We start from the raw sequence: 13,837 nt of genomic DNA, 5'->3' as shown, positions 1-13,837 counted from the left end.
TCAATGTTTACATTTTTAACTGAATTTATAAAAGGTATACTTTATTTTACATTTTACGAACAACTTCAGCCGTAAAATAGTATTTACAAATATATTGTTTCATCTGGAAATGAAATCTTTCATATCCCAAACATAAGCGAGGTGCTGTGACCACTATAGAACTAACCACACTTCATAACAACGCACCAGGCATTGTGAGTCCACCTTGAAAATTTAATTCTCACGGATTTTAACAACCAGTAGCTACATCCCATTAATCAAATAGTACGTTGAATATTTACTTAATATTTAAGTTATAATAAGTCTATGGTTTCATAGAACGGCGTGTATTTGTGTATTCAAGCCCCGGACGGAGTGAGTCTCACAAATCAAGGGAATGTCGTGATGTTGTTTGTTGGTTCCTAGAATAGACCTTATATCCTTTGTTGATCGTGCGATATTGTTGCTAGTTAAATATGAAATATCAAGGTAGTTTTTATATCATATAATGATATTTTGTATTAAGATGTCGTTGCTTTCAGTTTTCTCTAAAGATTTGGGCAAAAAAAAAATGGTAATACCAGCAGTAATTAAACTATTAGCAGCACAAAATTCATCTCGGAAATATTTTAAACCAAAAATGTATGTAATCTAACTAGACCTCCTTGTTAGGTGTCGTCTACATTATGTACCATAGGATCGCTAAAGCGGCAGTAGTTCAATAGCGAACAGCGAACTTGCAATAGTTAGATCATAGATTCTGGATCTTACAGACGTGAACTCACCTGTTACATAAGCCATCAAGCATAACTAAATGGGTTGATCTGATAAAAAGATTTAACGCAATCAAACCACTTCAATAAGTACTATCGTTAAAGCCTATAACTTTTGGCACATATTTTTCTAACACCCAATTAATTAGGTATTAGTGCTTTAGGCAATACGTGTTCTGCCACTCATACATACATACAAGACCTACCACTTAAAAATAAGTCGTTAGTTGACGCCCTTCTCCACATGAGCCTTCGTAATGTCCTAGATCACGCGTGACCGGTTACAAAAATGCTTCAGGAATGCCGCCGGACTAGACGGCCGCGCCTTGCCGAAAACATTGTCACTATATCCAATATAATTATGACGTCACAACGTGTTATATGGGCATAATTTAATATACCTTTTTATAGAAATAATGACCACAAATTTTAAAATTCAAATTAGTTTTTTTAAGATGAATGATTTTTGGTGTGGTTTGTAGAGATTTGGATAGTAGTTATACAAGTTTAAAAAATTAAATTGGTGTCTCCAATTTGATTTTCAAATCTTATATATATAGAGCTATGCCACGTTGAGCTAATGTAAATAGTATATAATAGGATTCGTACACTTTTTAAATAAGACACTGCTTGGAGGAATTCTACCTACGTACTTACATTACGATGGTTTTGATGTAAAAATATAAGGGACACTTTTGTTTCTATATTATTGCTTTTCACAGGTAGGTATATCTTTTACTTAAAATCACGATCATACGAGCTTGGATATAGTCAAACCAAGGCTATTAATTGATAAGCTTTGGACCATCACAAACACACTGTTCAAAGCTTGATCCTGCAATCACATTGCTCAAAATGATGTCCAAAAAACCAATATACCTGCATGTGCCCTTGAGCTAAAAATAACCAGTCTTTTACTTATATTTTTATTACTTGTATTAATCGTAAATATCCCGCAGTTCCGCAACACTGGGCAATCCCGTGTTAAATGTGTAATCTTCGCCATAAAAGGCACGTATGGACAAGATTATCTACACCAGAGTTTTAAAGGTATTTCAATAAAAAAGATACATGGATAAAAGTACTTGTGATTTTATTTATCGTCGGGTTATCGTGCTGAGAATTCGCATTGCCGTTGGCTTGTCATGACTTTTTAGTAATTTATCGCGTGAAATACAAACTGGCAAGTGACAAACCAGTTTGAAAAAAAAGCATCAATGATTTATGTGAAATTCAATGTGGTAAAATACATTTTGATCGAAAAGATTAGTACTTTGTCCTCTTATGTTACTGAAAATGTGTTTCTTAGACTTGTTTAACTTACTACTAATTTATATTGGCTATTAATAAAGAAAAGTTTATTCGCAAAAGTACTCCCTCAAATCATTGTTAATGTCTACTATTTTTTTTCGCCGGGCGTAGTTCTATTGGTTTTTCTAATTTATCTATATATGTTTTTTATATTAAAACCTTTAACAGTGGCAATAGGTTCGTCCTTTATTACATAGGAGTATAGGACCAATATTGTTAACAGCGAAACGCGGGTGAGCTACACCTCTCCCTACGCTTTCGGGTATAACAGACGTGATATGTACGTACGTATGTACGTACGTACGTAATATACTATGTACGTATATAAAATAATTCCCATTGCCTAAAACACTTTGGAATGTAAGTGCTATAACACTAGAGGTAAATAATACTAAACATGTCATATTATCGTGAAGTTTGTCACGTATTTGCTACAGTTTGCCGCTCACTATTTCATCCGGCATAAAGGTCATTCAGCCGGATACATTCTGTAAGGTCAAGAGCTTCTAACAATAGATACTTGATCACTTATTACTATTTAAAGAAAATAAATAGATCGCTCTATGTGTAATTTATTTCTTATTAGTCAGATGGCTATTATAAAGAGCGACCTCTTTTGGGTGATATGTGAAATAATATTTCGTTAGACAAACAAAATGCCCAAGTGATGTGGCGTTTTGTTGAATGCTGAATAGCTTCTTTTGTGGTACAGAAATTGTAACACGTAGATCTGTTATTACTTGTACATATAGGAGTAAAATGTTTAAACATTTTTTTTTTAGTTGAGCTGTATAAATCGAAGCTCACAGAATTTCACAATTTATATTCAAAGGTTTGTTAGTATCCATGTTTTATGAAAAGGGTTGGTAGAATTATAACTATCTAAATAGTTCTTTTAATATTTTTTTCTATTATTTTATGTACACGAATAAAAATTGATTTCTAAGTTTATTGAACACCAGAGGTAGTTCATAAGAATGTCTATGAAGAAATATTCAGAAACACGACCTAGTCTGTGTTTAATTAATGTTTGCGCTATTCAATATTTTCATTAAGAAATGTTTACAAATATTTAGTTAGCAATTTATTGCCGTAATTTTAAATATCAGTATTTGAACGAAATATACCGTTCTTATTGTTTAACTACCCTCACAAATGGAGGAAACAGGCGTCCAAAATTTTCAATTTTTTGCTGTATTACCTACAGGTGTCCTAAAATTGCAAGAAATTCGCGGAAATCAAATTTGACATGGGTTACATCGGCGGGTTACGTAAATCTTTATGCTTAATTACGAGTCGCATACGCCGTAAGGTCGTAGAAAGTGAATCGACTCGTGTGAACCGTCAAAAAAACGTCCGCCATGTTGGCAGTCTGTGGCGCGCAGTCCGCGCGAGTTGACGCTTCCCGCCGAAACTTGAAATTCGAACGCGACTTTTCATTTACTTTTTATTCGCGTGTTCACGGCCAGTGTCAATATAGTTTTTTTTCTAAATGTGCATTGGATCTTCGCATGTGATGGTGTAAATAATGTGAATAACATTGTGTTACAAAAACAGTACAATCTATAGATTCTTTGTGTTATAATATAAAGGATGGGGAACTTTGACAGGAGTCGAATTTACACAATTTTCAAAATGGTAAGTCTAGTTTAAAAATATAACAAGGTGAAAATCTTGGCTAATAAAGTTTTAATGTAAAACTTTTCTTTTTTTAATTTAATGCAAGAAAGCGTCATTAATGCGATACAGCCTAATTAATGTGCGTTATTCGTGTTTCGTAACGTCTTATTATTACTTTTATTTCCATAAGTCATACGTAATCGTTTGAAATTGGTCACTTTTACGAAAGGCGAGGAACATCTTGGCGTCCGGATCAGTTGGGTAACAAACTGGTTAATAATATAATCGGTATAATAGTAGTATTGAGGAATTTCACTAGATTTGTTTCGCGATTTCTCTGTTTGGTTATGCGGTGATGTTAAATAAATTATTGTTTTTGTTTGACCACTAAATTTATAATGAAAAAAAAACTATTTTTGTATCGAAATTTTTTATAATGCTACAGTATATTTATGCTTACATATTCTTCTCTATATGATGCAAGAACTTGTTTTCTTCAAGAATTTCTACAAGGAAAGGCTTCATTTTCCTCAACCCGACGACAAAGCACATTTCAATGAACAAATAATGTTCAAACCTTTTGGGTAAAGCTAAATATTTGTCACTGGAAAAAGGTATGAAGGCTATACCTTCAAATAAAGTCTTATTTAAAAATGTCCTTCCAAGAATATTTCGAAAAGGATCGCTAACGGATTTTGCGACTTACTGAGAGATTATTAATTCTGTATTTTATTGGTTTACCCCAAGGAATATGTCAGTTTCGTTTATTAGACTATAGGTAGCTCCTACCTAAAGTCCTTAGATAGGAAATGACTTCAGAAGGTTTTTTTCAATATATTTATTTCAGCTGCCAAGCTTGCGTGCTCATAATTATGTAAGTAGTTGGTACTTACATATGAGCACACAAGCTTGACAGCATACTAATTACTATTGGTCAGAATAACATCTGATCTGGCCAAGGGCTTGATCGACGGTACTAGATTCAATTTCAGACTCAAAGCGTATGTGTTAATACACGAATAATTGTATTTTTGAGAAAAAAGAAACATGACTTCGTAGTGCATAGAAATTCGCATTACATGCTACTAAAATCTCCTTAACCATTGTTTTACGTAATCAATTACAACAGCTCGATTAGGCTTTCAAAACAATTAGATATCATTAATAATTTCTACAATTAAATAGCAGTTACTTACTATTAGACAGATTATTGCGTAACTTTAGTTTAACTAACGATTAACCGTTAACGCGGTTTTAATTTATGCGTTAACTACTTGCAATGAGTAACTGGTTTAAACTCAGTTTATGTAATAAGTCGTTTTAAAGCAAGATTCCATTGCTTTACGTTAATCTCTCATTCTAATGTCTTCCGCTAATAAAAATGTATGTAAGCATGTAAAAATTATGTCAGTGTGTTTTCACTCCAGTCAGTCTGAGGTACCAATCCATTAGCATTTTTTTATTCATGATTGTCTCTTTGATAGGCAAAGGAACCCGAACGAGGAAATGAAGGCTTTAGTCCAGCACGATCAAGTGCGGGTTGACGACTTGCATGCGTTAAAGAACTTTAAATTTATTACAGTTTAATATTCTGCTAAGTTTGTTACTATTTTTAATTAAATGATTACTTTTTCCAAATAACACATATTTTAACAGTTGCTTACCAAATTTTTTAATCGAGTTTACTCAAAATGCACTGCCCTAACACAAAATGCATATCCTAATCAGTCATCTATGCTATGTTTACTACAACGTTGCCTTACTTTTATTCAAACGTTACCTTAAATTCGTTACTTATTAGTTGGTTATCTACTCTTATGACTAAAATGTGAATAACCTACCTAAAAATGCGTTTAAATACTAGAATTGTATTGTAAACCTACTTATTTACTTAATTCTTTGAAACTACTCGACGAAATAACTACGCAAGTACTCAGTATTTTACAAAAATACACACATGTATGACTTAACAATTACTAAAATTTCTTAATAAAATAAATAAGCAGTAGTTAGCCCAGATCTCACGGTACATTGTCAATTATTAACTAATAATAACAACATAATAACGTCAAATAATGTGCGCAATGGCGGCGCTCAATGCGACAAGAATGTTACAGATTTCTAACATAGTTGGTGTTTATTAATCGTAACCTACATAGCTGGTTTATTTATTTGAATAATAATGGGAAATGCCTTGAGATTTATACATAGTTTAATTGAGTTGCTATATGTGTAAATGTAATAAATGTAGTAAGCCCTTCATGAGTCTAGTTTAAGGTATAAGACCTTAAACTAGACTCATGAAGGGCTTTAAATGTTATACGAAAATCATTACCACACTAAAAGGTCTATTTTATCAAATCTGCAATTATCATCTACAGGTTCATCGTGTCAATATATGATTATGGTTTAAGATTTATAAATTTGGAAAAAAAGAGGGGAGATCTTTGGCCAGCAGTTCGACATATAAAAGGCTTATAAATGTGTCATCGAAACATCTACTTCACTTTTAATTAATTAAGAACTGAAAACCTCTAATTGTATATTTTTTAAACACAACTTGGCTCTGGACCCAGCCCTGTTGCTAATTTAAAAAAATAATAATTTAGGAACACTTACTGTTTTTAGATTATAAAATCGTGACATGTTAATAAACTGCTATTAAACTCTTCATAAAAACGAATATCACGTTACTCAATAGAATTGTAAAGATTCTTGCTACTGTATTCTGTGTCGTTATACGCAATAAACAATTAAGTGTCTTCGTTAGACTCATCAATCAAGTAATAAAACTTTATGATACACGATATCTTACTTTTAATATCAATTTAACTTCGTATTGAAATCTATTTCAATTGTCCATTTTTATATGAGATTTGAGACTATTTGAAATTGTATTTATAAGACTATAGTTTTGCATCGATGCAAGGACTCTTTAAGATTTATAAGGCAACATAATTTCCAACGGTATGAATTTGCATTTAGAGATGCCGACGAATCCTTTTCCTTGTTTATGACGATAGTAGATTCGGGACCATATAGATTACTTTTATTTCAATTAACATGGTTGTAACAATAATTAGGTAATTCTTTATAACCTTTACGTTTCACGTTTGTGTGAAAATTCTATATCAGCTTTATAATCAAGTTACATACGGTATCGAGACAATTATTAAATAAAATATTATAATCCCTTAACATTGTAATGCAAGTATTTCATCTGATAATAAAAATATATTGAACTTTATATATAAAATCAATCCCAGTCCCAAGACATTTAGCGTATGTATTCTGAATATATAACCTTTAAATCTGAAATATTCTAGACATAAAATAACCTTAAACTTTGATTTCGTGTTTCAGACAAATAAAATCGCGACATATTCTGAATACTAATTATTTAGAATAATATATTTTATGTACTTGTTCGGACGTTTAATAATACCATCCTTGAAACAGCTTTATTAAATAACTAGCTGACCCGCGCAACTTCGCTTGCGTCACATAAGAGAATCATAATTTTCCCCGTATTTGTATCATTTTTCACTGGTACTCTGCTCCTATTGGTCGTAGCGTGATGATATATAGCCTATAGACTTCCTCGCTAAATGGGCTATCTATGAATTTTTTTTCAAATCGGACCAGTAGTTCCCGAGATTCGGTCAAACAAACAAACAATCAAACAAACTCTTCAGCTTTATAATATTAGTATAGATGTACATGTTCAGACGTTTAATAATACCATCCTTGAAGTAAAGCTTTATTAAATAATAATATAATTTAAATGCAAGTTGGCAACACTATTATTATGTAGGAGGTGATGTGTGCTAAAATAGACGTGATCATCAAATTCTTTAAATGAGTCATAGAATTTTAGCCTAAGATTTAGACAAAGGATTCTTTAATTATCTGGTTTTGGGTCTGACTTGAAAAAGCTGGTTTATCTACCTGACTGATGCCTGGTTTCTAAGGTTCATTTAGTGATAACTTATTTATTCAAACTGTTATTTTTGTATGAGCTTTAACGCTATTGAATAGATAAACTACTGCTAAATGTACCTTAGAAACCGGGGGTTAATTTCCTTCTTCGTTAATAACACAGATAAGCTAGCGTGGAAAGTTTCATCCCTTGAAGAAACTTGGGGGTTAATTAGTATTAATTACTAAAAAGCATGCCAATGTTTGTAACGGTTTCTAAAATCAGCTGTCTCCGTATTAAAATTCAGGAAAATCGGATCAGCAGTATAGTAGTCATAATAAACATACAGACAGACTTTCACATAATTATTATATTAGTATGGATAAACATAAATTACATTCAATAATTCCCCTAAACAACAAAGCAACAAATGACGTACACCTTTCAAATATTTATACGACTCTACATTACAAATATATAAATCCAAGTCGCTACTCGTATAAAACACGACATGAAGCTCGACTCTACGTCTCTGCCGACACGTCCTTGGCGCGCACATTCCCTCGCGTCGACAATTCCGCCTCTTCTGACTCTACCTAGAGTCTGTATATACTATCGATGGATATTTTTTAGTTCAACGTTGTTGTGTAGTCTAAATATAGAGCTGATTGAGATTTATGGTGCCTTTTGTAAATTGTATTATTGTTCTTTGAGCTTGTAGAGATGTTTTTTAGAATCTAGGATGAATTTTAGTATAAAATCTAGGTTTACCTATTCCAATATTGAGTACACTCCATTACTTAGATCAAAAAATTAAATAGACTTGTCTAAAAAGTACCCAATCAATATTCATAGCATTACTTCTATTGAATAATCATAAACATAATCGATTAAGCCATAACATAAAATACCATACAGAGCTCAAAACTTTCGCTTTCCATACTCTACCAGTGAGAGTATTACAGAATATTACCATTCCGAACTCGTTCATACAAAAGACATCAACGCGCTACATCCAACGGGTTTTTTTCCGTACATTTTTATTTGCTGCTTTTTATTACTTGTGTTATGTATAGAAATTGTTTATATAATAGGAATAGAGTAAATATTGCTATTTATAGCTTTTTCTATGTGTATGACTCAGTAGTATGCGTAGAAATTGTATGGGCGGTGAATAAATGAAACGTCATTTTGGTATGCGAGAGCTACAACTGACTGTAATAAGTGTGTTCGAATATCTCTCTGTCATTTTGAAAATAAATTGTTTTGTCACTTTCAATCAATTTGATTCATACAAAGACACTTCCTGGGTGTGGTATAATTGGTATTTTCTACTTAGAAATTCTTAGTAGTTGTACATACACTAGATCTTTGACTTGCCTTTGTTGCAAATAACAGTCGCAACAGTTAGCAGTCGAATTTCTTTGTTATTTAAATATTCTCGGAACCAATTTGTCAACCAGAAAAATATTCTTAACATCTTTCAAGTTATAATTTTGTTTAGAGGACTAGGAAAGCTAGCCTAGCCACTCTTTCATTACGAGAGGAGACGAGCCCCAAGATTAGGACGATTACTGATCAAACAGTCAGGTCACGGAACTCAATTTTATTTTTTATTTTGTTCATTATATTGAAGCCTCGAAGCCTCGAGGGCCTAATACAACTGGTCAGTCAAGGAAACAAAAGGTATTTTGTATAAGTGTTAATATGTCTTCCTTGTAATTCGAGTTTTTGTTTAAACAAGTATATTACGTTATATTAGTGTTGGTCAAATTAGCTGACCTAACCAACCTTGGTTCTAAGTATGTTATTATTTCTAGTTTTTGTGGTTTTATAGTTTATATTGTATCAATTGTGGTATTTATAATTACTGTATCAATGTTTTATAAACTCGTTTAAATTTGCTATTTTTCAAATAATTCTCTCCATAGAATAGCTCGATTTTATTAGCATAGAAATTCAGTAGCAGAATTTGTATCTTCTATTACTAAAGTAAAATTATTTTACCACTTAAGTACTGAAACGTGCGGAGTTTGACTTCTCTTTTTTACCCAATACTGTCCCACTGCAGGGCAAGGGTCCTGGGCCAAAGGTCCCAAACGAGGGGGAGGGGGAGTAAGTTTGACTTAGCTCGTGGAAAAAAATATCCTCTATAATAAAGGGGACGAAAATTCAACATATTTTTTGTAATCACATCACACAAACATGCATTTTACTTGACGTTTCTACGCTAGTATTGGCTATGGCCTCAATCTAACTTATAATTAGATATCAATAATACAAAAAATGACCACAAGAACCATTGACGCGTTACGAAACGTTTTATAACGAGTTACTTGTTATTGATGAATCGTTGTTATAATTTGAACCAGATTTATAACCGGAACACTTTGATGTTTTATACGCATATTATCTTGTTGTTAAATAATTGACAAGTATTTATTATTGTGTTATATTTATGTGTTATGATGTCCGTGTTTTTTCTCTCTAGATGTGTTTTGTGGTTGATCGTTAGTTAAATTGAGTTTAATGCATTAGACCATATGGGATTAAATAAGCCAATATGTTTAGTTTTTGTTTTAATTAATAAAGCATATTGTTTGAAAATGGTTATGGTGATGGCACAGCTTTTTAGATTTATAGAATGTTTTTGTGATTTGTAAATAATTGTAGCTGGTTTTATACTTTGATTCTAGATGTGGTGTTTATTTTGACAAAATTAAGTGTGACATGAATTCTGCCTATGCATAGTATGTTATTATTTTTAAATAACTATGGAATCAAATCATTACGTCAATGTACTAATTTTCAAAGTCGTCTCCCTCAGTTAGAAGTCAGCCTACTAGAAAGATAGTTTACAATTAAAATACAGGAGATACACAGAAGGGAAGCTTCTCTGATATCGTTACAATTTGATACGTTATCACAATCACTTCGCCAGTTGACATTGTCGCTCGCAGGCTGTATGTAGAGGCCGTCCGCTCAATAACCCTTTACTTTAAACCTGTTTGTTGCGATCATGTGCACCCCACCTTAATCAGTGGAGTGGGGTTGGAACGGCCAATTTGGTATTTTATATACATAATTTTAATTATTTATATATATATTTATCTGAAATTAAGGCTGTTGAAATCACAAGAAAACAAAATTGTAATTTTTACGGATGAATTATTCGCAAATTAAGATAATGCGTTACAATCTCCCTAAGTATAGCGGTAGGTTTAATTCTTTGTTGCAAATTATTGTCCTTTATTTAATTAATTAATCATAAAAATATCCCTATTGAACGTCTGCTGGACAAGAACTCTTTTATGAATGATAGAGTGGTTAGGCTGGTTATCTTATAAAACGGACCAAGTGCTTGTAAGACTCTAATTTAGCGTCGAATAATAAATAATAATCTCTAATATAGTATTATATGCCTAATGAAAATATTGATGTAGGATATTATCCTCTACCTACTAATCGAGAGTAATGTGATTTACGAAATAATGTATATGTGATTTCCAATATAATAATATACCTTATGTCTCAAAAGTATATGCATGTTTTATAATCATTAACTTAAAAATGACTTAGCAAATCTTCGAAAGTTAGCAACATGTCAAACACAATGACAGATTGCATTTCTTCAAAAGTTCACATCAAATAATATTACAATCTGTGAACAAAAACTTTGTGATTCACATCAGAGGCGTTTGCTGAACATCCGTCAGTGACGCAAGATCGCTGAACTTTAAGTCCGTGTGCCACTTGAGTGTTGTTTAGTGTCATAATAACATCCTTGGCTAAAGGTTCTAGGTATTGCATGTGACGCATTTGCACAGTAACCGAATAACCGTTTGTGTTAGTAGTCTTACTAATATTGTACATGCAAATGTCTGGATGTTTGAATGAATGAATTTTGATGGGAACACACGGTACGAGGAGCTCGTGGCTGTTAATAACAGCCGCGCGAAACGATCTCTGAGGTTAAGCTATGCTTGCCGAGGTTGTTCTGTGGATGGGTGACCATCCCTTACATATCGAGTCTCTCCGTGTTGCGGAAGGCACGTTAAATTGTAGGTCCTGGCTGTCATTTTCGAAGATCTTTGACAGTCGTTAACAGTAGTCAGAAGCTTGAAAGTCTGACAACCAGTCTTACCGAAGGGTATCGTGTTATAACCCAGGTATTGGGTTGTGGTGGTCAGATAGGCAGTCACTACATGTAAAACGCTGGTATTCAGCTGCATCCGGTGAGACTGGAAGCCGACTCCAACATAGTTTGGAACAAAGGCTAAGCCAATATACACATACACTGTATACAGATTGTTCATAGCTTAGATTAGCATAAACGATATTGTTATCCCAGAAACGCTTTTCACTCGGACAAACTCGCGAACAAAAGTTAGTTTTATGATATTTCGAATTTCATAACGTCGGACTTAGTGTTTTTCAAAACATGCCTCTATATTGTGAGACGGTTTAAGACGTCATTTATAACAAAAATATTATTTACCTTCGACACACTGTAATATAAATATTGATGAAAATCGTTACTAATATTATAAATGCTAACGTCCATCATGTGTTACGCTTTCACTGTTTAAGTCAAAGCAAATCTGTTTATGAACAAATTTTGATGAAACTCTGCACAAAGATAGTTGACCTCTCAGATTCATACAAAAGATAAGTAACATACGCGCGGCTACCATAGGCTGAAACCCCGAACAAGTGAGGGTCAACTAATATAAAATAAATGAAAACTTTTAGAAGCCTTTTGTTCAAATCCCAAAGTCTCTTTGAATTATAATCGAGACTTCAATCGCGTGAGTTCCCATAATTACACTGTAGTTGCGGTTATTGTGTTAAATACTATTATTATGCAATTGTATTTACGTAATGGTACACTGTACAATTATATTAGTTGCCCAAATATTGATAGTCAGATTTGGAGGTAAAAACGATTTAACAACGATATCTAGTTAAAAAAAATGATTCACTAAAAGAAATAATTTTACTTACATACGTAACATGCTTGGTATACGCGAAGATCAAGGCAGAGCTGTATAAAATACATCCATGTTTCATTTACAATGTCCAATCTTTGTTGTCTACTGAATAGGGAGCGAGAATGTTGGCAATGTAAGGCTACGATTAGGCGATTAGAAAATACCAATAATACCTACTTTGCCCGACGAGTAAATCGAATCCAAGTCCGAAGTCGTATGTACCACAACTCGGACGACAGAGGCAGTTACAGATAGTTGTTTACCAAATAAAATGTAAAAGTACCTAACCTTAAAAACAAAACGAGTTGTTTGTGTAAAATTCCATAGTCGTCTGTTCACGTGCCAAAAAGGTTGGCTCGCTGGCAGTAGCGCCATGTTGAATGCCAATATACATTCTTGATGCCGAGAAAATGCCAGTTTGTACACAAAAGGTGCTTTATAGTGCATTCCTTTGTCAGACAAAAAGTTAAAGCTTTATAGGTAGTCTGCATTCCTTTGAAATTACTTCCCAGATACTGATATCTTCTTTTCGATAAAAGAAAGATAACTACTGTATTTTATTAAATAAAATCCCCCTCGCTTGTCTGTGTGTGTCTGTCTCTTTGCGTTAAACTCAAAATCTACTTTCTAAATAGATTGACTAGTCGATGAAGGTAATTTGATGAATAAATTTAAGAAATATTATTCTAATGTCCATAAAATTATTATTATTTTTTAGCAAAAACAATATAAGATGAACTACACTTTACTATAAAATGAACTTATCGAGTTCAAATTACTTTGAAAAGGATTCAGTACATAATTGCTCTTGATATAATAAAAACATTTCATAATTATTCATCGGAAGAATTCTAGAAAATGTCGCAGAGAACATACAAACACAATATATCCAAAAAATAAACAAAAGGCAAGCCTTCGAGATATCGACGTAAATATTTATAAATAAAAAACCTCTTTAAAACATGTTCTTAAGGAACTTTAAGTCATTAAGGATCGTTGTTCTTCCTTGTCAAGTAGTTGAAGGTATAAATAAAGTACTGGTTAAGTGTCGGTTTGTACTGTCTTTAAGTACTAGTTAATACTGGTTTTAATGATGGCTGTTAATTTATCGAGGGTTTTCTGTTCCGGAGAGATGATGGACCTTTTAAATGCATGTACATTCCGTTTATTTATTTTTATTTGTGAAGCTTTAATTAAAGGAATGGACATTGCCTCTTTCCTTTGTCTTTATATGTATAAATGGC

The 13,837-nt window shown here is 32.7% G+C and overlaps 1 protein-coding gene across 4 annotated transcripts in view; it reads left to right on the top strand.

Annotated features, from left to right (window-relative positions):
• The first annotated feature begins 3,412 nt into the window (after nt 1-3,412).
• Cht6 (Chitinase 6) overlaps nt 3,413-13,837 on the top strand; it is a 140,962-nt gene continuing 130,537 nt past the window's right edge. For 3 of the 4 annotated variants that reach the window (XM_076121353.1, XM_076121352.1, XM_076121351.1), the window contains exon 1: nt 3,414-3,701. In XM_076121353.1, coding sequence (XP_075977468.1) covers nt 3,657-3,701 — 45 coding nt within the window. In that variant the 5' untranslated portion in view covers nt 3,414-3,656. Of the gene's footprint in view, nt 3,702-13,837 lie in introns of all 4 variants that reach the window. The other variant, XM_076121350.1, reaches the window with a different exon arrangement.

Source organism: Anticarsia gemmatalis, chromosome 13, assembly GCF_050436995.1.
Source record: "Anticarsia gemmatalis isolate Benzon Research Colony breed Stoneville strain chromosome 13, ilAntGemm2 primary, whole genome shotgun sequence".
NCBI classification, from domain to species: Eukaryota; Metazoa; Arthropoda; class Insecta; order Lepidoptera; family Erebidae; genus Anticarsia; species Anticarsia gemmatalis.
The sequence above is the reverse complement of the archived record's forward strand: the minus strand, read 5'-3'. Positions and strand labels throughout refer to the sequence as shown.